Raw genomic sequence first — 27,131 nt, 5'->3', positions numbered from 1 at the left:
GCTGGGAGCCTACATGCACCAAAGGTGTAAGTAATAGGTACTAGAACTCAGTACTATAACATGCTTGTCCCTGCCTGTGTGTTACTACAGTTCTTACAACAACCTGGTGCCATAACCTGGGTGATGACAGAAACACTTAATGAATTGGTGTAGGCTCCGGCTGACCAGAATAGATGCTGGCCTTATAAAAGTATCCTGGTCATTCTAGTGGTACTGGCTGATTATCAGACTATTATGTCCATTTTACAGATAAAGAAAAGAAGGCTGTGAGGGTTTAAGCCACTTGGCCAAAGCCACAAAGCGGAAAGTGGGGATTCAGACCTAGGCTTGTCTCAATCCCATCTCTGACTGTTAAGCACTCTGGCTTACAAATGAAAACTTGAAAGTATGAGGGGTGATGATGGCCTGACATACCACACATACCCTGACCGGCCCTCTGGCCCCAAGGATGTGACACGGCTTGGGGGCAATGCAGGTCTATGGAAGGCTGATGGGGTGGAGGAACCCTTTTGAGCTCTGTGCCCAGTCACACACCATGTGGGCAGCTAGTGGTGGTGGCTGGGGGTGCATGGGCACTCGGCCAGCAGCATCCTGGACCTGGCTCCTTTGGGAGGACACAACTGCCTGTCCTTCAGCGTGACCATTCCTCTTGTTGTTCCCCTTCCAGGTCTCTCTCTCCTCCCCTGAGATCAGCGATGCTCACCTGGTCACAGCTGAAACAACAGAAGTCACCTGAGCCTATGTCTTTTCCAAAATGCCTGAGGAGGCTGCTATCGATGAGTCTGCATCCGCATCCCCGCTCACCAGGAACCAGCCTGCGGCAGCTCCTGAGTCTAAGCTGGGGCTGGGTTGGGGATGGGGAGAAGGGACACAGCAGGATGGCTGGGACACGGTTCAAATCATGTGCCCAAGTTCCTGCTCAGTACCAAGCATGGCCCTGTCCTCTTGGAGTTCAGTTTGGGGGGATCCTGAAGCCTTTAGTCACATCGCGGACGTGAGGCTGGGCTGGTGTTCAGAGCAGGCAGCGTGGCCCGCCTCGTTTTCATGTGGGCAGCCTAGTCCCAGGCCCCACCACGTGTGGGGTCCCAGGCAGATTCTGACCACGGGTCCTGCTCAGGTGGACTAGGCCTGTCCCCAGCCAACCCACGTGGCATGGTTTTGGTGTCTACCACTGTAATTGCTCCCTCCCTCCCTTTCTCCCAACCCTCTCCAATTCTGTGCATACAGGTGTTCCTTTTCTACTTTTGAGCACGGCTATGTAGTTTTATGTTTAATTTCTCTTTACTTTGCATTTGGAGGTAAAGGAGGACAATTCTAGCATGAACTTCATCTTCTATGTTGCCCCATTAGTCCTGGAATTCCTCACCAGTCTTCTAATTGCCCACTTAACAATAAGAATACATATCACAGGATTCTGGTCCATCACTAACCAGCTAGTGATGTGGGCAAGCCCTTCCCCTCTCTGGACCTCATCTTCAGGTCTGTAGACAGTGGGAATCAGAGTCGTGAATGGGAAAGAGGAGGAGAGCAGCAGGATGCTGGAGATCAGTGACCCCACACTTATGCAGCGTCTGGAATTTAATCCTTAGCAAGAAGACTGGCTGCATCATCTCACCCACACAGGAGAAGAGGTAGCTGATGTCATGGAGAGAGCAGAGAATTCTGAGTCAGAAATAACCAGGTTCTAGTCCCAGCTTTGTGCCTGCCTGGTTATGCCACCTGAAGCAAAACTTAACCCTTGAACTTCAGTTTCCTCATCAGTGACATGGGACACCAATGTCTGTCCTCTCCACAAGGGAGAGAGGGGTGTTGCAAGGAAGTTGAGAGAGAGCGTGAATGAAAAACTTTTCAAACCTAAAGTTCTGTGTGCGTGCAAAACGTTATCATTTGCCACAGCTTGCGCTCCCTGGGAAGCAGGTCCTGAGACATGTGGAGAGTTTGGGGTGTCATCAAGAAGTGCCCTTGGGATCAACAGCTGGAGAAAGAAGGGGGAGCAAGCAGGATGGGGCAGAGGGAGGAGCTGGGCTGCCACGCAGTCCCCAAAGCCTCAGCCAACCCCGTGGGGAGCTCTGGAGTTAAAGTGTCCCCTCAGGGTTGCCCTGTGTTAGGCCAAAATGGTTGGGCTCTTATATTTCCTCATCACTGGGTGACGGCGGCCCCCGGCAGGGCAGGACCGTGGGTGAGGCAGCTCTCTGTAGCTGAGGCTCCGCCTGACGCAGCTGACAGCCCTGCCGGCAGCTGGGGCAACAAGTCTCTTCTTGAAGGAAGATTTGGGCGCTGCACCCCCATGCCCACCTCTTTACTATTGTTAGCTATTCGGTCACACCTAACTGTCAGGCTGTCCCCATCAAAGCTTTGATATTATGGAGCCCCTGACATTCTGGGACTATTTGCCAGCTTTCCTCATGCATTCTAGATTAATGACTTCAGTCTTTACTTTCTGAGAAAATAATGGGAAATTTCTCTTCTGTCTACTGTGGGACCCAGAAAACTGTTCCATTTGGCAATGCCTGGGAGGGAAATACCTGGGAGTTCTACTGGAACTGGCTGTAAGCAGGACATAAAAAGCAGTGAATTTAATACTGAATTGATTTAATTAAAAAAGTGTGTATACATGAGGGTGTACACATGAGGATGCATATACATCTGAGTACGAGCACATGAGGGTACCTTCCTATGTGAGTATATGTGTGACAATGTGGACAAGAGAGAGGCTGCAGGAGCATGTGTCCAGTGTAGCCACACCCACAGGAACCAATGGGTGTGCTTATGAGAATGTCAATTTGTGTGCAGACTTCATTCATTCATTCGTCAAACATTTATGAAGCATCTATAAAGTGCCAGGTACTCTGCTGGGAATTGTGGAATGGGAATAGAAAAGACATGGTTCCTGCCTCTGGAAGCTTATTGTCTCTTGGGGAGACAGACAACCCAGTGCAGGCATTTGGGGTTCACTGTGGTAAGTAAACAGACAGAGGGGAGCACAGGTGGCTGTGGGAGCACTGGGTGGGCACCACAATCACACTGGGGGGAGGAGGCTGATGTGGGGCCTTCCCTGGGGCAGACACCCTTGAGCTGAGTCTGGGAGGGTGAGTAGAAGTTACTCAGGCAAAGATGATGGGGAAGGGAGCCCCAAGCTGACAAGGAAAACTTCCACCTGCAGAGAGAACTAGCTAGGAAGGGGTATTGGAGGAAAAGTGAGGGTGGGTCAGAGGACAGAGAGAGAGAGTAGTGGGGTGGAAGTGGGGTACAAGTAGGCAGATCCCTGAAGCCTTTGACTTGCAGTGAGGGAGTGAGAACTTGCTCATGAAGTGGGGGTGGGTCCTGGCAGCAGTGTGGGGGCAGTGGGAGCGGATGGACTGCAGGGCCCGGATGTGTGCCTGTGCCTGTGTTTATGAGAATGTATATACATGTACCTGTGTGTGTTTGCACATCTGGAGTCTGTGCACCCACACGGACTTGTTTTCCACTTCTACCCTCCGGCCTTGGCAGCCCAGGGGGCTCAGAGGGATGGCTGTCCTGCTGCTGACTCACGGGTGAGTGCCGTGACGGGGGAGCTGGCAGGTGTTTCCTCCAGAGCCACAGGCACATCCCAGCCCCCTGCGCTGGCAGTGAGGTGACCTGAGGGCAGTGAGTGAATACCTCCCTCCCCCAGCCTGTGCTCCTGGACTGCGCTGCCCTGTGTATGCAGAGTGCCCCACTTATCTGGGTGAGGCTGAGCTAGCAGCCAGTGCCTGTCCCAGCCTGTGCATCAGGGCCAGGGGCACACAATGGTGACAGGCTGAGGGCTTACCATGTGTCAGCTTTCTCTTTCTGGGTCTCCCCTCTCTGGGAACCCACTCTTCAGGCACCGAAGTCATATATTTTGGTCTTAATTATCTAATAATATGTGTGGCTGTGCTATCTTGCCTCTTGCAAATTTATGACCAATACAAAAAAACCCCACATTTATTGCATTTCTTTAGCCCTTAATGTGGACCAAAAGAAAGGAGGCATTTTGTTTTGCAATAAGAGTATAAGATTTGGGAACAGCATGGTAAATGATTATGAACTTGGAACTTAAGAGTCCAAATTTCAACTCTACACTTACTGGCTACGTAAGTTACTTACTCTCTCTGTGCCTCAGTTTCTTCATTTGTGAGACAGAGATGATAATATCTCATAGGATTAAATGTGTAAAGTACTTAGAACAGTGCCTGATGTATAATAAATATTCAGCTCTAAAGCCTAGCTATTATTATCTGGGTTTGAATCCTCTTAGGTTTATCTCTAACTCACTTGACGAAAAGTTGTGATCTCTTTGGGCCTCATCTGCAAAATGTTGGCCAATCTTTTACTCCCAACACCTGTTCCCCACCAACTTGCTCTTTTTATCTGACATGCATCCCTGGTTTTAAAAGATTTTGCTTGCCAAACTTCATTTGTTAAATACTACCCTAGGTGTCATCAAGGTTTCTCTTAGGCTTTATAAAATACTAGGAATAGCTCACAGTACTCCTTGCTGAAAACTCCTGGATCAGGTGAGATGATCCCTGAGGGACCATCCCTTCCACTCCATTTTCACCTACTGGTACCATTTTAGCAAGAAGCAAGTGCCTTCAGATATTTCTGGTCCATAGAACAGTAACCAAGTTGACCCTGAACTAGAAGATGCTTCCTATTGGCTTCTGGAGTGCTCTGGGATCCTGCTGCCAATGTCTTTTGGGGTCACTGCATATTCTAGCCAACTTAAGAGAAGGCATTGTCCTGATTCCCTGACAGGGATACACTTTGTGTTTGGGAAATCCAAGGGCAAGTTGTTGTGTCTGGAAAGGGCCATTTTTATGGTCATTGATGCTTTGGTCTGACGAATCCTATGTGCTAGTACTTTCCATATACTAGCTCTTTCGATTTTCACAATAATCTTCCAAGGCAGTTATTCTCATCCCCATTGAGTAGATGATGAAACTAAGGCTCAGACACATGAAGTGTCCAAGTTCAACCAGCTAGAAAACGACCCCTTTGCTTAGTATTTCTTTCATATATTAAATCATCTAATTCTTACTTCCCTCTGAAGCACTAATGGGCTCCATTTTATAGATGAGGAAACTGAGGCTTAGCAAAGTTAAGGGACTCGTCCAAGGTCACAGATCTAAGAATTAGCCCAGTGGGAATTGAATCCAAGTTTAATGCTCTTTCAACATCAGCGGCTGGCAGCAAACCAGCACCCCTGACTTTGGCATCCAGGGGAGCCTGGAAGAAGGCATTAGTCCTCGGTGGCTTTTTCAGGTGGGGTAGAAACCTACCTTGGATGTCATCGTTGAACATGCAGTATTTGTTGCGGTATTTGTTGAGCAGGCGGAAGGCATTGGCATTGGCAAAGTCTTCAAACTGGATGAGGCAATTTATTCCAAACCTGTGAGGAGGGAGAGGAAAGAACAGATGATTGCCTCTTGGTGGCCCATCCCTGGCAGATCTCAGCCTGTACTGGGGAGTGAGGAAAAGCAGGCCAGCCAGTGGGCGTGTGTGGCATGGCTCAAGTGGGTTTTTGCCACCTGGATGCCTGGGCTCTGCCTGTCCCATTATGGATGAAGGTGGGGAAGGGACAGAGAAGGGCACTGGGCTTGGTGGCCAGTTGAGCCCACACCATTGTCTCTAATGTGGGCTGGTGGCTCCCATGAGCTATAAATGGCAGATACTCTACTGAAAGGGCTGAGATGGGGCCTGCCTTCTCTGTGTCCTGCATCCATCTGAAACCCCAGAAGAAATCTCACCCCAAACCCAAGTGCATGCAGAGAGCCTGGCTCCCCCACCACTGGGGCCTTGGGAGCCTCTGCAGCCTCCCAGTATCTCCCTGGGTGGATGGATCCTGAGGCCTGGAGTTCTTCCACTAGACACTCTTCTGGGTTCAGGCATTGTTCCCTAATAGGTTGCACGGAAGGCTGGAAAAAGCCACTACATTAATCCACTGTCATATACTAACATCTTGGAAAGACTGTTCCCCAACTTGCTGGTACAGAAGAATCAGTTAGTGAGCCTGTTGAAAATGCAGACCATCAGGCCCCTCACCCAGAGATTCTCACTCAGTGAGTCTGAGGCTGGGCTCAGGAATCTGCATTCTTCCCCCTCCAGCTTTACTGAGGTATAATTGACAAATAAAAATTGCATATATTTAAGGTGTACAATATGATGTTTTCATATACGCATACATTGGGATTGCCATAATTAAACTAATTAACACATCCATCACCTCACATAGTTAGCTTTTTTTTTGAATGATGAAGACATTTAAGATCTCTCTTAGTAAACTTCAAGCATACGATACAGGATTAATTACTAACTGTGGTCACCATGCTGTATAGGAATCTGCAGTTTTAGCAACACCCCAGATGGTTCTGATTCGGACAGTTTAGAGACCTCTGAGAAGCACATCCTGGGGGTTGGGGGTGAAGACAATGCCCACTAGGCTGCTTGAGATGCCTTATTTAAAATCTTCGCCAGAACTGTCTCCTATATTTCAAGGTCAGGGATAAGTCTGTATATCTTAAAAGATGACTGGATTTGTAACCTATTTCTCCCATTACACGGTCTGTGAGGAAGCTGAGAGCTCAGTTTTCTGCTCTTCAGAGGCAGGTTCCCTCAGCCTCGGCCTTCTGCACACACCTTCCCCTGACTCCATTCCTGCTCTTTGATCCTGGTTTTGATAGCTTTGTGGTATTGCGTCTCTTACTGGAGTCTTGCTGGAAGCAAGTGTGGTATGAATTATTAAAAATTACCTAATACATAGACAAATAGGTTTCATCTCACAGGTCAGTTTGTGACTAACAGCATCTGAGGTCATGTTCATTGAGAAAAAAGTGCCCTGATTGATCAGCAAGGAGAGTTGGGGCATACGATAGAGCCAAGTGGCCTGCCATTCCCAACCTGGTGTGAACTAGAGGCTTGGGATCAGCCTGGGACCAGCTGTGGAAAGAAACATTTACGCCCTTGCTAGAGTGGGTGGGGCACAAACTTCTGTGTGGGTTTCCTGTGCTATTGGGGGCATCTATCTGATGAGGCTGCTGGCTATGAGGGGGTGAGTAGCACTGCAAGGTCCAGAAAACATTTTTTCCAACCTCATAATTTTGTGCATGGCTGACCCCATATAGTAAAAATGCCAGTGAGCAGGAAAATATTTGCTCCTACCTTGGTCCTTCCAGAACCTTAGTGAGTTGGAGCTGTTGGTGGGGGGATGTAGAGATGGGAAAATGTTATAGGGGCAGAAATGGAGAGACAGAGACTTGCCACAGTCCAGGGGTAAGAGTTCCGGGCTTGGGGCAGGAGGCATGTGGGGCTGACCTGGCTCTGTCACATACAATTGAGCAATCTTGCCCGTATCCCTTCACTTCTCTATTCTGCCTCAGTTTCCCCATCCATCAATGGGCACAATAAAATTTGCCTGGCCAACTTCTGTGGGCTGTTGTGAAGATTAAAAGCTGAGGGTGACTTTTGAATTGTAAAGTGCTGAACACAGGTGTCATATTGGCCACAATTCTTATTCACATGCACAGAGCAAGTGCTTATGGGGTTGGAGGCGGGGCGGGGGGGGGGGGGCGGTGTTCGCTGCATCTCCTGACCCACCATGTACAATGGATAGAAATGATAAATAAAACCTTCTGGGCACCAATATAATGCTGTGCTCACCAAGCCAAAATTTACTGTGAATTTTTGTTCAGGGTGTGAATTTCAAGTATTTGGACTGGGACGGGGAACAGAATGTCTTTGGTTGCTGGTGACATTTTGCTATATATAATCCTCACAAGACTCGCAGTGTTGCTCTACAACTGGCCGGGGCTAAAATGCTGAAAAGGTCAGACAACAAAACAATGTGATGCACATTCTCCTTTCTCTCTCTGTCTCTGTCACACACACACACACACACACTCTCTCTCTCTCTCTCACACACACACACACACTTGACCTTTAAGCAACACCACTCTGATGCAAAAATAAGGCAAGAATTATAAATAAATACCTTTGGTTAGTGCACTATTATCCTCTCATATTAAATTCAGTTTCATATAAGAGAACCTCCTCTGGGAGCAATTTGCTGAGATACTGAGTAAAACCTCATTCATTCAGGTGACTGTAGCGCTGACTTGGAATTGCAGAAAAGGCTATGTGAGTCACCTATCCACAGACTCAGAGTTCCTAGACCTCCTTGGATGTAAGGACCTCTAAAGGCCTATCCACCTTGGACACCCCTCCCCAGGGCTGCTCCCTGGACCTTTCCTCACCAGGAACCACTTCTGTTCTAGACTTTCACACTGCCCATTTCAGTCTCTGACCACAGCCTCTCCATCCACCTCCCTCACTTCCAATATACCTGTTCTTTGTCTCCACTGGGACCTTTGGGCTCTTCACCATTTTTCCCCAATTCCTTAGCCTCTCTCTTATGGCTTTCCATGAAACCAGACAACTATCCAGTCTGAATCAAGGGTGGTTACTTCAATCACTCTCTTAGCATCGTCCATCCATCCATCTGTCCATCCATCCATAAGCATCTATTGAGTACCCTTGACAAGCTGATACCATAATTGTTCAATAAATGTTTTAGGAAGGGGTAGACACATGAAGGAGTTGGTGGAAATTTTGCATTGTGAGTTTGCCTGCCCACTTGTTAAACTAACTAAAAGCCAACTAAGCACAAAAACAAAATTTCAAAGTAAAAATTTAAACAGCTTAGGTGAAAAAAAACTTATCAATTCATCCATGTACATTCAAATACAGGTAATGGACTTTCACCATAATATCAATTTAAATGTTAATTATAATTGTCATATATTCATCAAAATACTACTCCTAACAACAGTAACAAAAATAGCTAAACTTTATTGAGTGTTTATTACTTTCTGGACATCATGCCGAGCTCTTTACAAACTTTAACTCCATTAACCTTCACATGACCTTAGGAAGTAGGTGCTGTTTCAGAGAAGGAATCCTGAGCCACAGGTGCGAAGCTATTTGCCCGGGGGTTATTTACTCTCCTGCAGCTGGAAAGTGGTGGAGCTGGAATCTGAATCCAGCTCTATCTGACTCTAGAATTTACCTTAGTTTAGTTTCAATAGCAGTATGAATTTGAAAAAGATAAAACTAAGTAAATGATAAACTTGAGTTTCTTTCTCCATCGAGAAAAATGGTGCCACGTGGTGAAGAAAACACCGAACAGAGAGACAGGAAAAGTGCCTTCTCTCTCTGTCTCTGATGGAAACTCTGAGTTTTGGGTGAGTCTCCTTTCTCTGTGGGTCTCAGTTTGCTGCTCTGAGAGTGTTGGAGGAGTTGCATGAGCTACTTAATGTAGGGTTTGAGTAGATACACTAGGAGCTTCACTCAGATACTTCCCCAAGTCCAAAGTAGGGAGGTCTGACCGTTCTGCCTCTCTGAGCAACATGTGACAGGAAAATCTTGAGTCAGTATTTCAGAGTCCTTTTTGAGCTGAAACACAGCAGAGCAGCTGAGCGAGCAGGGCTGAGGCAGCCACCCTCCAGGACAGACAGCTGCCCAGCAGCCAGAGCCCCTCTGAGTGCGCCCTACTCAGGGCTCCGGGCACTGCCCTGATTTTAGTGCTGGCAGCCTACGGCTGACCTTCTTTTCTGCCAGAAGCCACCCCTCACGCGGCAGGCTCCTGCCTATCTGTCCCCTTCTGCACTTCTGAACTCTTCACCCTGAAGCCCTGGCAGGGGCTGAGGAACATCTGATGCTTCTCTAGTGGAGAATTCCTGCAACGGATAAAGAGGCACCTCCCCAAGCCACACACAAGCTGCCCAGACTTCTCAACTCTGGGACTTGGCTGGGAAATGGCCTCAGAACTGCCAGGGAAGGCATTCCAAGGCCAGGGCTCACTTAAAGACACAAGGCTGATGGCTGGATGCTTACATTTCCCACCCCCCCCCGCCCCCACCCCACCCCCCAGCTCTCAGGCAAGAGGAAGCCTACAAAATGGCTACCTGTGCCTGGGAGCCCTAGTGAGCTGTGTGTGACAATGTGACAAGACCCAGGCCAGGCCCAACAGAGCTGGGTACCTGCCACCTGGTATCCACTTCCCAAGGTAAGGTCTCTGGTCCTTAAGGACATTCTGAGGCGACTGCTCTGCCCTTCCCCCTAGCAAGCTGCATGAGGGATGTGGTGAGAGCAGAAGATTCCAGGGGCTGCAGACCTGGTTTCTCTGTTCTGTAGGTCAGGACCTGCCATTCTTTCAAACACCTGGGTCTCACCTCTTTCAGGTTGAGCAAACACGAGAGACCTGGAAGAAGCAGGTGAATTTGCTCAGCCTGTCTCCAAACCAGATGGCTAAAAGCAACAGTCATATTTCCATGGGAGCCCACTCTGTTCCCCTGACAAACCACACACACACACGACTCCCACAGTTGAGTGCTCAGTGAGAGCATCATTGTCACCCAGCAGAAAGCTACTTCTTTAATTTATTTTTTCCTTCCAGGAAACAGAGCTGACAGAATCATGAAAGCTCTAGGTCTTCGTTTCTCTTTTACACATTCCATTAAACTCTAGTCCCTTGAGATGCTCTCAAAAAGAGGTTCCATGGCTAAAAACATTTGGGAAACTCTGAATGTCACATACAACATTTGCAATGTATATTAAAGGCTCTGAAAAGTCCTGCATGAAGAAATCTGTTAACCCAGCATTTTCTAAGCTTTTTTGACTAGAGACCTTATGCTTCTGCATCCCACCCTCCCCATTATGGCAGAGCACACAGCCACAGATACAACTCTCCCCAGAAGGAACTTTGTACCAGGTGGGGCTGGGTGGATTCGGGGCGAGGCCGCCTCTCTCTGCGATTACTCCAATCGCTCCTTCTTGCCAAGGTCCTACAATAACTGACCTCACCTACCCCAGGTTTACTCCCCCTCTCCTAATCCATCCTCTATATCTTTTAAAACACAAATCCGGGGCCAGCCTGGTGGCACAGTAGTTAAGTGTGCATGCTCCACTTTGGCAGCCTGGGGTTCGCTGGTTTGGATCCCAGGTGCGGACATGGCACGGCTTGGCACGCCATGCTTTGGCAGGCGTCCCACATATAAAGTAGAGGAAGATGGGAACGGATGTTAGCTCAGGGCCAGTCTTCCTCAGCAAAAAGAGGAGGATTGGCAACAGTTAGTTCAGAGCTAATCCTCCTCAAAATAAATAAATAAATAAACACAAATCTGTGCAGGCCACTTATTTTCTGAAAATCCTTATGGGGCTCCCATTGCCTTTGGGATTATGTCCAAACTCCTCAGGTTGAGTTCAGTTTGCCCCAACCTTAACGGTCAACCCCCGCCCATGTCTTCCAACACCCTAGGCACATCCTACTTCCCAACCACTGTGGGCCCTCGCTCAGCTCCAAATCTTTGTTCAAGCGCCTAGAAGGCCCCCTTTCACTCAGGCCAACTCCTACTCAAATTGGAAGGCCCAGCTACAATGTCACCTCTTGCAGGTGACCCTCAGGTAGCAGTAATTCTTCTCTTCTCTGGACTGCCACGATACTCTGGACATATCTCTGTCATAGCATACAACACACTGCATCACAATTACTTATTGACATTTCTGTTTCAATTATTAAAGAAATGTACAGGGCAGAGTATCCTCTTTGTGCCAGGAACTATCCTAGGTACGATGTAAAAATCCAATTCAGCAAACATTTCTAAGTGTCCACTGTGAACAAGGGAGGGTCTTACCTACCTGCTGGATTATAAAGGCAAGTACAAGAATCTCACAGTCTGATGGGGACAGAAGAAAATAAAAAAAGCAGTTGCAACACACTGTGGCCAGGGTAATAATAAAGGTGTGTGCTAGGTATGTGGGAGCCTCAACAGGAGCAGGCAGCTCTGCTGGGGGAGAGGCAGCGAGGACTTCACAGGTGCGGCCTGAAGGAAGAGTGGGCGGTCATGGGTAGATTGCATGGGGTGGGGAGGGAGGAGGGTGTCTCAGGCAGACGGAGCAGCATATGCAGGTGGAATGAGAGGAGAGGGCCTTCCTGGAGCCACAAGAAAATAAACAGAGCTGGAGCTTGGGAGGGGAGAGTGAAGAAGGGAGGGAGGTGGGGAGAGACGAGGCTGGGTGGAGGCCAGGGCTGCCCCTTTACATGCCTAGATATGTAAAGGCATGTCTGAGGAATGGCCACATTATTCTGGGATTTTTGCTTAGAAGTTCCTGCTTCCTGTGACTGTCTTGTTACTCGATGGGAGTTTTCCCTAGTAGGCCAGCATGCCAGCACAGGAGCCCGCCAGTCTGGCGGCCAGACCGGGGCACACCAGGGGAATCTCCCAGAGTGGGGCCTGGGAAGGGAAGGGCCTCAGAGGTCCACCCTCACCCCCTGTCCTCGGCTGGAATCCCTTCCACAACTTCCGTGCCAAGCGGAGCTCTAGCGACCATGGAATAGCTTCCAGTGACCAGCAACCTCTTTCCATCCAGTGTTTGAAATCTCTGCCTTATATGGCACTGAAATCTGTGTCCTTCTGACTTCCACCTGTTGGCTCTGCTTTTTCCCTCAAGGCCACATAAAGTAAGTCTACTTAATTGCTTGTCCACTGAACAGCCCTTCATGTCTTTGAAGATAATCATTATGCCTCATTCCACTTGGCTTTCTCTTTTTCAGGCTCAGTATTCCCGCTTTCTCTAATCCGTGGTTTCCAGTTTCTTCACCTACCGAATAGTTTCCCTGTCATCCTTGTGGATTCTTTCCCAACCCCTGCCCCAGCAGAATGAGTCACTCCCTCTGCATATCTGTGGTGGAGCTGTGGTATGAGGGCTTCATATTCATTCCTCCTCTAGGCTATGAGGTCCTAGAGGGAGGGACCATGTCTTCCTGGCATTCTAACTGGACTCTGGCTCTCCTCCCATCTCCTTAGGATCTCCTGCATCATTACTCCTCTCATCTCTCCTCCATACTGGCTCCTTTATCTCATATGTACATCTTCCATCTCAGTCCCATCCTTCCTTCAGTCCCACATCCCCCAAAGGCTGTCACCTCCCTCTACTTGATAGCCAAGCTTCTTGAAATTCGGAATCCCTGACATTTGCTCCCCTTCCATTTACCCCTTAACCCCCTGCAGAATGGTTGCCTCCCCACCGCTCCACTGAAAGACATCAGGCAAAGGTCTTCAACGATCTTCTAAACTCCTGCTCCCGTAGACACTTCAAGCTCCCTGTTTCACTTGACATCTCAGCAGCATCTGACACTCCTGCTCTGCAGGCCCACCTTCACCTCACCAGTTCCCCTGCTCACTTTCCTTGGCTGGACTCTTCCTCTACCCCTCTCTGCTCTTTGGATGTCAGTGTGCTCCTGGGGTTCTGTTCTTGACCCTGCTTCCTGGTCACTGCACAAGCTCTGCCTGAGACCCCCATCCAGTCCCATGACTGCAACTACTCACAATACCCCAAACTTCACGTGCCCCTGTGTTGAGCCTCATATACAGTCTGCTGCTTCGTGAACATGTCCACTTGGACGTCCCAGCACCTCAGACTTAGCGTGTGCCAGCCTGTCTTATTGAGTAAGTTTGCCTATCTCTGCTTATCCCCAACCTCGGTGAGCACTGGACACCACCCTCCCCCATCCTGAGCTCCTCTTTCTCCTTAATCTTCCATATCTGGCCCATTATTAAACCCTGCCCTTGATAACCGTCACCTTCACAGGCTCGGTACCTACGATGTGCCAGGCTTTTTATATACATTATCTCATGGAATTCTCACAACCGGACTTCAAGAAAGGTATTATTATCCCACTCTACTATCAGCGAAGACTGAAACTTAGGTTAAATAACTTGCCTAAGGTCACACATTTAGTAAGTGATGGAGCCAGAGTCGCCCGGTCTCAAAGCCCTCTCCAGTCCCCCACACTCTGTCCTCCTCCACGTCTTTTATCCAGCCCCTCCTCTCCCGCTCTGTCCCCATTGCCTTGCACCAGGCATGATGGCTCCCTGGGGCTACATGCCTCCCATCTCTGGTATGTCTTCCCAGCTGTCCATCCCATCACCCACTCTGCTGCCTGAATGAACTTCCTAAAGCACCTGCCACTTTCCTGCTGAGAGCCGCTCCGTGGGTCCCCAGTCCCCAGACTGTCTAGGACCTCTGAGGCCCTTCCCTTCCCAGGTCCCACACTGGGAGATTCCCCTGGTGCGCCTGGGTCTGGCCGCCAGACTGGCGGGCTCCTGTGCTGGCATGCTGGCCTACTAGGGAAAACTCCCATCGAGTAACAAGACAGTCACAGGAAGCAGGAACTTCTAAGCAAAAATCCCAGAATGATGTGGCCATTCCTCAGGCACTGCGCTGATGGCAATCCCAGGCCAGACAGAAAACATTTCAGGAACAGTATGGATTTCCTCCTCAATTTCCCTGTTTGTCTGAGTTCCCAGGCAAGCACGCAAATGGCGCCAGAAAGCCCAGTGCTGGGAAGAGGATGGAGACCGATCTGCTGACTTCTTGACCTCTCAAAGGTCAGAGGCCAGTATTGAGTTTTTCCTCAACTGTCTGCTCATAAGCCTGCACTTTTCCCAGCCACCAACCCACCGGCTGGCTTGGGGGGGTCAGCCTCAGCTCTGATTTGCCCATAGATGGTATGTGTTAGTTGTCATGAGGTCGCTGATGTCCTCCATGAAGCTTCTCTGACGAGTTCAGCCCATTCTGCTCTCCCCATTCAGGTGTACGACCGCAGTATTTGTACCACACAGTCTGTCACACAATTGCATCTAGACCCCCCCTCAGAGCCGAAACTGCCCCTCTCTCGTAGAACCGGCTACATTCTACTTGGAATTAGACAGTTCGTCTAGGGGTGGAAGACAATAAGGTCGGAAAACCCAGTCTGTGTTTGTGGCCTCTGGGGACCAAAGTGAGCCAAAGTCAGGGAGGGGAAGAAAGGAAAGACTGAGCCAGGTAGGAGACAGACTAGATCATAGCAGGCACTAGGCAGCGTCCTTGAGGGCCGAGGAGGGGTCTCCCTCACCGCTGTATGGCGCGACAGCTGAAGAAGGAGCTCTAACTGATGGACTTTCCTGCCCCCTGCTCTGGACAAATCAGCTTCAGACCCCCCTGTCAGAAGACCACATGTGCTGCTGTATGCCCAGGGCCTGTGCTTACCTGGCTCCACAGTATTGTTGAGCAATGACAGCAGGAACAAATGAACGCAGGGAACAGTGCCTCCACAGGAGTGCCCAGTCACACACATCCCATCTGACCTCACCAGCGCAATCTCCTTTTCCAGGGGCCACAGCGGCAAACCATCTTTGTATCACAAGCACTCAAGAATTCAAGTTAACACCATGAGGCCACCAACACCGAGGGCCTTCCCAAGCCAGGCTGGGAGGGTGGGCAGCAGAGGGTCTATGGGGATTGACCCTAGGTTTTGGAGTCAGATGGGTTTAGGGTGAGTCCAGACTCTTCTAATTTCTTGCTGGGTGATTTTGGACAAGTTGCTTAACCTTTCTGAGCTTCAGTTTCTTTATCTCTAAGGGCTGCTGTGATAATTAGATGTAAAGTACCCAGCACAGAGTAGGTGCCCTGTAAGAGCAAGTGCTAGCCTCCTCCTGGGATGAAGGCCGTGGCTTTTAAATCCAACTAAATGTCCCAGGCCCTTCAACCACCATACTCCCCCATCAGCCTTGACTGACACTGCAGGCAGGGCTGTTAACTAGGCACATGTTAAATCTACATAGGTTCAGCAGTAATTATTTGAGCACATTTCTATTTTTCCCTAGTCAATTATAAGCTCTTTGAGGGAAAAGTCTATTTGTGACTTATTGCTGTTTAATAAATATATGCCCATTGAATGAATAAATATGTGGATGAACACGTGAATAAATAACTGAATGCCGCCCTGAACCATTTTCTGATTATTTTATGTGTCCATATTACATTCTCAGGAAGAAGTGAATTCTTCGGGACACGTCTTTTTGTATTGATCACACTCTGGAGCACAGAGAAAGCACATGATAAATATGCACTGAATGGAAACTTGGAAGAGATTTCATGAATTATATGAATGAGAACAAACAACTGAATGGGTTCCCTTTAATTCCTACTGCTTTTATCATTAACTGACCGTGGGGAAATAATTGTCTCTCTGGGTCTCAGTTTCCTCACCTATAAGTGACAGGGTGGGTTCAAACGAGCAGGCTGTTTCTTGCTCAGGCATTCTAAGACTGTGAGGTTCCAGTGCAAGGAAGGGCCAGGGGGAAAAATGAAGTGAGATACAGACTGGGCCACAGAAGGCATTCCTAAAATTCAGTGCACACACAAATACTCAGCAGTGACCCCCTCTGCTGAGAGGGACTCAGAGTGTGAACACTGCCTTGAAACATCACGCTCAGGGCTTAGAGCTAAGAGTTAGGCTCCTTCAAATCTTTTAAAATTAAAATAAAATCTTGAAACTTTCTTTGTAGTCTAGATGCCCTAAGCTTAGGGGTTTTCCTTTGTTTATATGTTTTAAAACCACCAGGAGAAGCTTGGAGCCAGAGCCTCAGCTGTTCCCCTGAGGGCTGGGTTGGCAGTTTGTGGAGAGGCCTGCAGGGGGCACCCAGCTCTGGTGGGTGGATGAAAACAAGACCACTGGCCATTAGATAGTCAAGAAGGAAGAAACAGGGAGCACCAGTCAACTGACCCAGACACTAGGGAGTTTTCCCATCACAAAAAAGAAATGATAATTATGTGATAGAGGTGTTATGTAATGCTATGGGGGCAGTCATATTGCAATATATTAATGTATCAAATCAATACATTGTATACCTTAAATGTACACAATATGTCAATTATATCTCAATAAAAAAAAGGATGCTTCCCTCTCTGATGGTAGCTAAAGAGTTTTGAAAATGGGAGTTGATGGCTGGTCCCTCCATAGCCCCCGCTATGGTGAGAAGGGGTGGGGTACCAACTCTGACCTGGAATGAGCTGGAGAGAGAAGATGTGAGTATGTTAAGTAGAAGAGTTTTCCTAAGACCTTTCTCCCATTTATCCTCCTTGCCTACTGTATCAAGAAGGTGTTGAGCATGGTCTGGAGCATGTTGGACTGTCTTTTCTTTTATGTAGAAGAACAGAAATACGGAGTATTCAAGTTAGAGCGTGGGTTCTGGAATTGGACTACCTGGGTTTACAGCTTGGCTCCACCATTTACTAAGGCGTAACCTTGGACGAGTTTCCTAACCTCTCTGTGCCTCAGTTTCCTCATCTGTAAAGAGTGCATTCATTCAATAAGTGTTTATTAAGAATCCATATTGCACTAGGCATTGTTCTGGGTGCTTGAGAAACTGCAGTGAACAGAAGAGTCAAAGATGCCCTCCCTAGGACTTCTATTTTATCACTCGACCTACTTAATAGGATTGTCGTATTAAAGGAGTGAACATATGTGAAGTGCTTTGTTGTCCACAGGAGCCCAGCTTAGCCCAGGACTCAAATCACCACTGGGTATAAAGGGTGGGATGCTTGCTTGCTTCTTTCTTTCTGTCTTTAGTGAGCTTTTTTTTTTAAATGCAAGGAACTGTCTTTGAGAAAGAATTGCTGCTTAACTCATTATAAAAAAAATCCATTATTTCTTCTAATTACAACAGAGACACCTGCACACAAACAACGAACCTTTCTAGAAATGAATGGCTCGGAAAGCACAAGTCCCCAGCAAGCTCATCCCTTAACGGTAATCACTGTTGACAGCTTGGTGTATATACATCCAGATGTTTTTTTCTTTACATAACTTATCTTGATGGAATCATTTGTTTTTAGGATCTTTTTCCAGTTACCCAATTTGATTAAAAAACAATCTGGTTAAGCCTAAAAAATGCATGCAGCAGCATAAGAAGAGACTGTGTCTGTGTATGAATGAGCAAGACATGGAGAAAGAGAGACAAAGAGACAGTGAGAGTAAATATACCACGCCATGGGGTTGTCTGGAATTGCTACATCCTCTCGGCATGGAATGACGAGGCTTGGATCTGGGAGTTCCAGTCTTAGCCATCTCCTTTCTTTCCCTAGAGAAATGCATCAGCAGTAGCTCAGAAAAACCTTCCCTGATAAAACATCTTGGTGTTGCAGTTCCTTTCTGGATAATGAGGAGTGGGAATGGTCAGTCTCTGAAATGTCCACAGGCAGTGATTTTTGAGGATCTCAGATTACTTCATTCTTGTAAAAAATATCTCTTCAATACATTTAAATGTAGCTGCTTTATAATCTTTCTCAGAATATCCTTTTTCTTGGGGTTCTAATTCTTCTATTAGTTGTGTAACTGATTTTCCCACATTGTGGATAGCTTGCATGTGGATTATTGTGAATCATGAACTTATTTTCACTGGAGACTGGTTTTTGCCCTCAAGGAATCCCACACAGTGTGGGTGGTGGGAGTGTCCCTACAGAGAAGTTTTACTTTCCTTCTGCCAGTTTCTCCAGCCACCTCATTGGTAGGGGACAATATTTTATACTAATTTCTTAACTTGGGAATTTTTGCAGCATGTGTGTATTATAAATGTGGACTCTATATCAACATGTGGTGAAGGCCTGGTGTTTTGGTTTCCTCCAAGAGACATCTTTTTCCTCTCACAAGCCACTCCTTGTCATTTCTGTGGGTTGGGGAGCAGAGCCTATTTCTTCTTCATTGGAGGAGGGGCAGCCATTTGAGGCTCCCAGTTTTTTGTGGGACTCTCAGTGCCAACATCTTGCCTTGTACAGGCCTCAACACTGGACCCTACCTGGGTGCGGACCCATCTCTAAGCCTGAATGATGAGAAGGAAGCAGCCATGAAAATGGAAGGACATTCAAGGCTGGGCAAACACCAATCATGTAGGCTGTGTGTGCGGCTCGAACAAAAATGACCTGTTGAGGGAGAAGCAAAAAGGCCAGGGTGGCTGGGGCTCAGGGAGCAAGGGAGAGAGTGGTGGGAGACGATGCTATCACAGGCTTCCTTCTAGCCTCAACAGCAAAGGACAAGGGTGTCACAGGCGTAGCCTCTTAATAAGTCAGTGTCAGTGGGCTGATCTTGGGACAATTTAGTAATTTTCTATCCTTGGGCAAGTTTCTGTTTCTCATTTCTGTATTGAGAAATGTGTCCTACAAAAAGAAGTTAGCTTATGCAAGGGGACAATGCTCTCAGGATGGGGGCTCTGTAAGGCCCTAACAACACTCGGCTGACATAACTGCAGAAAATATGAGACCTCACTCCTACATGTACATACGAATATACTCAATGCCTCTCCACCCGGCGTCGGGGGCAGAGTTAAACTGAACAGGTGTGTTTGGGGGAGGAGAAGACCAAGCGTTTACTGATTGCACACACAGGGATCTGAAAATGGAGATGGATCACACCCAGTACTTCCAGGGTTGTTTTTTCTTCTTAAGACTAGCAGTGGGGCAGAAGATTTGGAGATGAGAGGGAAAGTATTACTGGAATGGAGGGGATGGATGCGTGGGGGTGGGAGGAAGTGATGGATGTATTCATGGATAATTTAACCCCAGTGTGAATGCATGACTGGGGGCACCACTACAGCGCCGCCTACAGGAGAGCGGCTTTGGAAATCATCTAAATTAACGATAATAATAGCAAGGATTATCTAAGTGTTTACTCTTATCCAGGTATCATGTTAAGCATTTTACACGGATTGTCTCATTTACCCATCATAAGCACTCTACAAGATAAATCTTAAAAATGCATTTTAGAAATGAGGACACTGAGGCACAGATGGATTAAGTAGCTTATTAATGAATGGCAGGTGAGAGGTTCCAACTCAGGCAGTCTTGCTCTGGAGTTCATGCTTAACAACCACTGTTGTTAGTGGGTGGGATCTTCATAGGATCCCCTTTCTTAGGCGAGGTACTTACACTTTATAGGCTTCAGTTTCCTCATCCCTTAAAATGAAGCTAATAATAGAACCCACCTCAGAGGGTTGCTGTGAGAATAAAATGAATTAATATTGAATAAACGGTTACATCAGAGTCCGCACATAGTAAGCAATTGAGTAAAAAAGGGTTGTTGTTGTTATTATTATTAATCCATTGAGGAAAATTAGGGAAAAACCCCCTTCTTCCTCCATCCCCTCTGCCACAATCTGAAGCTTTCAGGTCTGGGCATGATTTTCTTCCTATTCTTGATACCAGGTGATAAAATCTGGCTGCTGAGAGAAAATGGAAACAAAATAACCAGCTGGTGTCACTGAATCCCCCTCCCCACTCAGTGAACCTCCTTGCACACATTTCAGCCTCAGGCCTGAGGCTGGGCTTTGACTAATGAACCTCACACCCTCTAAATTATTCAGTTGGCGTGGCCACCATGGAAGTGAATAGGTCCCAGAGAGCTGCGTGCTGGTTTGCATTTTGCTACAGCCTTCCAGCCCTTTCCGTGACCCAGAAGAGATTCCTTGCAGGTGTGAGAGTCCGTTGTCATGCAACATCTGGCTCCTATTCTGATGGGAATGTGTAGGAGCTGGACTGTCAACAATTAACCGCTACAGGCTGAGACTGGACAACTGTCCTGCTTCTTCAGAGGTCAGACAAGCTAGAATGAGTCCCAAAGTTCCATCCTCTGAGCTTCGTCAGATGTGGTCAAATTCATAAGCTTCAGTCCATTCTAATGGATAGGTAGGCTAGTGAAGGCTTTCAATCCCTCAACCAACCAACCAGCCAACCACTCAACTCCCACCCTCACCATTTACTGTGGGCCACCATGAGTAAAATCATCCTCCCTGTCCCCAGGAACAACCAGTCTGGTAGAGACATGACAGAGTCATAGGACCTGGGGAATGGATGATCTGCAAAGTCCACCTAGTCCGGCTCATGCTGATACTTGATCCCCTCTACAATAGTCTAGGCACACCTTTGCCCAATCTCTGCTCTGACTGTGAAAAGTTAAAGACCAAAAAAGCTTTAAAGGAAAGCTCTACACCACTATAGAAGAGATGTCACAATGCAGTGCATGATTAATTAGCAAATGAATTAGACGAACAATAAGTGACTCCATGATTACAAACATGGCAAGAGTTTCAGGCCAGGCTGGTCAGGGAAGATTTCCCTGGAGGGCAGAATTTGCTATGGGCAGAACTACTGCGGCTTCTGTTCTTATCTTCACCCACATACTGTCAATTTCAATACTCTTGTTGCTCAAGAACCTTCCATAGTTCCCTATCGCCCTCTGCATCAAGTGCTAAATAAGGTATTGTGTGGATTGGTAGTTTTCAAAAATTCTCAGCAGAATTCTTCTTTAATTAATGAAATCTTGAGCAGAACCATGATACAGAAAGCAATTAAAAACAATGAAGTGTTTCTTCAAGTGGTTTAAATTTTATATGGTTGGTGGGACATACTTCATTTAGAGCAGCTCTGATGACCTCTTTAAAGGCCCAGGGCTTGGGGAAGCTTGGTTGAAAAACCACTGGATGAGACAGCTGAAGCCCTTTCCACTTCTGAGCTGTAATAACTATGATCTTCTGCCTGGATTTTGCGGCCTATCATAGCCTGCCCCCTTCCTACTTAACCTTATTTTGAACCCATAAACATTCCTCTCTAGTGGGGCCAGGCTTCTAAAGTCTTCTGCATACTCCTTGCTTTTCCTGTGTTCTTGCTTTTCTCATGGTATATCATCTTTATGGAATGCATTCTTTCTCCTGTTGCTTACTCAGATTTGGCCCCAAATTTGTATAATTTCCATCTCTTCCCAGACATCTCTGATTACTCCTTTCTCTGAATTCCCATTGAACTGAAAGTCAACACCAAGTAGCTGAGAACTTAACTCTTCTCTAATTATTTCCTGTTCAACAATTTTGTCTTCTCGGAAGGTCTGTAAGATTCATGAGGACATGGCCCGCGTCATTTCTTTCTTTTGAATCTCATTAAAGTGCCTTGTAGAGTGTTGGGCATGTAGTCATTATTCAAAAGCCCTGGGAAAGCATGATTAGATACAGTATTTGTTTGTGCTGCTCCTAGCTTTCCTGGAGCTTCTATGATGAGTTTTCTCACCTCAGTGATGAAAATAAAGCTCAGGTCTCAGAGTGCTGGCTGCCGTAGGAACCTGTTGTTTCTATCCCTTTGCCAGAAAAATACAAGTTTGAAAAGTGAAATTCCAAAAAATACACATATTTCTTGGGAGGATGATGTGAGTTTCCGTACTTCCACAGGAAGCTTTTATAAGAAATCCCCTGAACAAGACAGTTATAACTGTCTTTACCTAACTAATGCACTCGCCATCTCCCTCTTTCAAACTCATTAGCTGTCATAAACTCAAAGCTTGAGGCCAGGAAATCAGGCCTGAGTGTGCGCCTGGTTGGTGAGGAAAGGCAGGCCTGATCCCATCCCATGATGTGTCTTCCAGGCTGGGGGGCCCAGATGTATGAGTGCTTTCCCCACGTGGGAAAAGGTAAGTATGCCAGGCCTGAAAGCAGCTCAAGTTCCTCAGGGCAAAGGGGATTCCAGCAGAAGCAGCAGGCACAGCCCCACTGGGTAGGTTTGCAGACTGTCAGAGCAGCAGGTGCCTTGTCAAGATGGACTGCCATGGCAGGGTGAGCCCCGAGAATGTGCTGGGTCTTTCCTTATGTAGGTCCCTGGGGGAAAGACATGCGAAAAGTCTCTGTGTTGGCCCTTATGCGTCACCTCAGGCTCCAGTCTGACTCTGAAAGTGGAGTGAGCTGGGGTCGCTCAAAACATGCCTTTTCTGGGGATGCAGTCCATCAGAGTTTCCCAAACTTCAGTCTTTGCACAGCTCTATCAGAAGCACCAAGAAAGCTTCAAAAATACAGATGCTCAGGCCTTAATCCAGGCCTACCGGCATAGGGGCCGGGAGTCTGTATTTTTCATGACTCCCCTGGTGATTTGGGTGCCAAGCCAGCTTTGGGAACCACAGTCCAGGATTCACGTACCCTCTTTTATTTGATCCACTACTTTGTTCCAGTGTAGGGTGGGGGTGGGGTGTACCCAAGGCAGCATATTCTTGAATGTTTTTGTAACTCAGAAGAAGCAGCTGCAGTTTCATGTGGACTGAATAGACAGGCTTGGTTTAGCTCTTGAAATATCCTGAACACCTGGAGAAGAAAAATCTTCCACCTTCAGGTTCCTTTGGCCTCTGAGTTGGTATTGAGCTGTAGGAGTCACAGAAGGACCAGCAAGTGTGACTGCTCATAGAGTCACAGATGCTTGGGCCACTAGGCTCCTCACACATCCAGGACAGTTAAAGCATAGCACACGTGCTGCATGCCTCATTCCCCTGCTCAGGGAAGACACTGCTAATCAACCATGACACTCTTCCCTGTTGAACCTAGAGAGGCCTTGGAATCCCAGCAACCAGAGCTGGCACAAGGAATGAAACCTTTTCACCCTCCTTGTCATTCCTACCAACAATACCCTCGTCTAATCCTAAATTTTGTTGAACGCTTTGATTTGCAAGCATGGTTCAGAAAATGGTGGTGAGACACAATCTCTTCTCTGTCTACTCTCTATCTCTAGGTGAACTCAATCACTCCCTTGACTTTAAATACCATCTATGGACTGGCAACTCCCAGCTTTATAATTCCGCCCTAGAACTCTTCTTGAGCTCCAGACTTACATGGACACTCAGAGCCTAAGAAAGCTTAGAGGTCAGCTCTCAACTCCAGTAGATACATAAAAATGTCTTCGCATGCAAAGCTCCTTGAGAGCAGGACTGTTTCCCTCTCTACGGACTGCCGACCGTACCTGGCACAGCATCTTGTATACAGCAGGCACTTGGGAGATGACTGTCAGTTTTATATGATACATTTCTCTGCTTATATGACTAACTGTGTTATTCTTTTCTCTGCTTTCTTGCGTCTCCTGAGCACAGTCTCCTATAACGCTGGCTGCCCCATTCCCTGTCCCTCCCAGCCTGGATGGGGTGTGGTAGTCTGCTACATTGGTGGTTCCCCAATGAACCATGCCTCTTGATATTTACGTCTTTATGTTATCTTTTCCCTTGGAATCTGGTATGGACCTTGATTTGCTTTAACCAGTAGAATGTGGTGGAAGTGGTACTGTGCCAGTCTCACTATGGTGTGAGCCTCAGGTATCAAGCGTAGGATGGTGCGTGTGTGTGTGTGTGTGTGTGTGTGTGTCTGAGAGAGAGAGAGAGAGAGAGAGAGAGAGAGAGGGAGAGAGAGACAGAGAGAACCAGAGATAGAAAGATGGAGAGACCCAAAAAGACAGAAATTTTCCTGGAGCTAAAAAGCAGATGACTTTTTTATTAAGGTCAATTTTTTTTTTAAACTATCATTTCCCTTCTTTGTCACTCTTATTTCAGCAGCTTAGCAATCTCTGTCTTTAGGATTTGGGGAGCCAGAGAGAAACGGGGTGGTTTCCTTTCCTGGCCTGCTTAAAGGCTGAAGCTGCTGTTGACATCAAACTTCTGTCCAACTCAGGCCAAGTGTCGGACAGAGCGAGGGCTCCAGGTGTAAACTTAGACGGACCATTCCCTTCCATTCTACTGCAAGTAACAGAAATGAACAATGTAAGTGGAAACCATCGGGGAAAGCTGTTGCTCAGGTGCAATGCTCCAGGTCCCACGCTTGGCAGGGAAAGAGCAGAAAGAATGGACCATGGGAACCTCAGGCTTTGTCTCAGCTGGGAGCAGGACACTCGCAGCTGTCTGTTGCTGGGTTTACCGACTCAGGTGGAGATTCCTTCTGCCCCAGGGGGCCCTCCCCAGTGGCCAAACTCCAGGATGGTAGCTAAGCCTAGTGACTCTTTTTCACACCAAAAAATCTTAAGACACACCCCGATTAGTGGGTAGGGGCAAGAAGGTAGACCTTTTTATTAGCAGGATGTTTGGAAAGAGGCAAAGATGCTGAAGGCAAGAGTCAACATTTCCTGAGGTTCTTTCTTAAAATACACTGTGTTTGGCTTCAGGGCTGCTGACTCACTCCCAGGCCGGGCATTCTGTCTTGGGGCTACTATATTCCCGAGAGTGCCCAGGGAGACCAGCTCCTTCCTCACCTGCAGTATCCACAGAAACACCTGCTTTAGCTTATTAGAAAGTCAAAACAACTGACTGTCAGCCCATCATCTTTTCCACTGAAGGACGCATTCCTCTTGGCTGATGCACACCCCTCTCCCCAGGGTTCACCCCCGGACTGCCTGTGTGTCTGTGAACTGAGTTTGATGGTAATTTGAAGAGGCTCTTACATCCTTGTTTTTTTAACCTTCTCACACGAATAGTAAGACTTCCCTGTGGGGAATCCTGGAATGACTACTGACTCATTAGATAGGCAGTGAGCCCTGAAAATGGGAAGCAAAAAAATGGGCTCTCAAAGCCAATTTCATTCCCTTCTCTTTTCTTCCACAGGTAACTCAGCATTGTAGAAAACAGTCTGGCCTCACAGTCAGCAGACACACATTCAACTTGAAGTCATGCCAGATACTGGGTGACCTGTGAGACAGGTTCCTTAGCCCCTCAGGGTCTCAGTTTCCTCCTCTGTAAACTGGACATAATAATACCTAGCCTGCCAGCCATGCAGGAATTTTAAAAGATCCAAATAGAATAATGGGGTAGGAAGGCATCTTAAAGAGCAACTGATGCTTAAATTACTTCCTATAATAGCACCTCCTATAATAAGCCACACAACGTATCCTTGAACTCTTTCTGTGACAGGGAACTCATTTCCACAGGGACAGCTCTGATTTATTTTGAGCTGAAAACTGCCTCCTTTGGTATTCTACCAATTAGTTCCTCTCCATACGGGCATAAAGAAGCAAGTCCAGTCCTCTTCTGGAAGAACAGCTTTCGGATCTCTGGAGGGAGTGTTGCACCCCTGATTTTCACAGAGCAGTCCCTAGGTCTTCTCTCCACCAGGCTAAGCCATTGGCGCCCTGCACTGTCATGGTTATTGTTCTCCAAAGGCGCTTTAGGTAATTTATGACCTTCGACGTATCTTGTCCGGAACTGAATGTGGTATTCAGGATGGTCTGAAACGGGGAGAATTAAGTGGGACATTCACCTCCCCTGTTCTAGATGATAGGCCTCTATTAATGCAGCTGACCCTTGAATTAGCTGCTTTGGTGGTCACATCTCCCTAACAGAACTTCCTCCATAATTCAGCTTCAAACACCTAACTTTCTGATTACCACCTCCTTTCTTTCCAGCTCATTCCATCTGTTACCCAACTCAACAATTCTTAGGCCTCATTAGGACTTACTGAGCATTGACCATATCACTGTCCCTTAGCTCTCACCTCCACTGTGTCCTCATGTCCCTTCTTATCTAGCCTAGACCTCAGGACACATCATTATAATCATCCCCTTGAATACACTCTTAATTTCTTTCTCCCTTGCCTGGCAAAATCCCAACCGTGATTAAATCCTACTCTCTGCCTCTTTCTGCCCTGCATCCAGTTGAAACTGGTTAGAGAAAAACACAGAAAGCGGTTAACTGACCTAAGTTACATTCATGAGCAATAACCTCAAGGAGGCCCATGAAGCTACCCAGCAATCATCTTCCACTTCCCTGGTTTGGACATTCTAGGTCATACCTCCTCCATCCTTAAGCCTCCACCACCTCTGTCCCCATCCTCACTCTCAGGGGGTGACATTGCCTTCATCTGATGGGGCTCCCACATGCCCCCCCACCACATCTACCCACCCGCCCATATCTGTGCCCAGTGCTCTGCCTTCCCTCTCTCCCTGCGGATGGGCCTCTCTGCTCCTATCTAAGACTAAGCTCTCCAGGTGTGCCCTAGATCTTTGCTTCTCCCTTACTCTAGAACTTTTGCCCCCACACTCCACTACTAATTTCCTCTTCTATAGGATCATTCCCATCCCATATAACATATTATTTCTCTCATCTTAAACAACAAAAACAAAAAACACAACAATAATAGAATGCTTTCTTCTTATCCCCAGAGAAGGAAACCAGACAAAGAGACTTAACAGTTCCGTAACCTGGAAGTGGTGGCATCAGTTTGCCCACCCCCAAAGCCCACCCAAATGAGACTTCACGGGCTGCAGAGGCCAAAGCAGCTCTCTCTCCAGCCCACTGCGCTGGTGTGAGTGACTGAAGTGGGCAAGGGAGTACTTTGCCAAGGACAACCAGGCCGGTTCTGCCATACCTGGGTACTCATGGGATAGCAAGAAAAGCTGGAGATTTTCAAGTGAGAAAGAAACCTGCTCGATCTGCGGGGGCTGTTGAGCTACTGAAACTCTGCCTTGACTGACTT

At 47.4% G+C, this 27,131-nt stretch overlaps 1 protein-coding gene and 1 long non-coding RNA gene across 8 annotated transcripts in view; one reads left to right on the top strand and one right to left on the bottom strand.

The window, feature by feature from the left end:
- The window catches only part of ME3 (malic enzyme 3), a 178,851-nt gene that overhangs the window by 16,913 nt on the left and 134,807 nt on the right, over positions 1-27,131 (bottom strand). For all 7 annotated transcript variants that reach the window (XM_044752381.2, XM_044752383.2, XM_014867991.3 and 4 more), the window contains exon 8: positions 5,286-5,395. In XM_044752381.2, coding sequence (XP_044608316.1) covers positions 5,286-5,395 — 110 coding nt within the window. The remainder of the gene's footprint in view (positions 1-5,285; positions 5,396-27,131) is intronic.
- Positions 2,825-16,008, top strand: LOC139041124 (uncharacterized). Its single transcript, XR_011495778.1, has 4 exons — positions 2,825-2,959; positions 9,151-9,242; positions 14,370-14,450; positions 15,873-16,008. It is a non-coding gene; the product is annotated as an uncharacterized lncRNA (long non-coding RNA).

Source organism: Equus asinus, chromosome 20, assembly GCF_041296235.1.
Source record: "Equus asinus isolate D_3611 breed Donkey chromosome 20, EquAss-T2T_v2, whole genome shotgun sequence".
Classification (NCBI taxonomy): domain Eukaryota; kingdom Metazoa; phylum Chordata; class Mammalia; order Perissodactyla; family Equidae; genus Equus; species Equus asinus.
The sequence above is the reverse complement of the archived record's forward strand: the minus strand, read 5'-3'. Positions and strand labels throughout refer to the sequence as shown.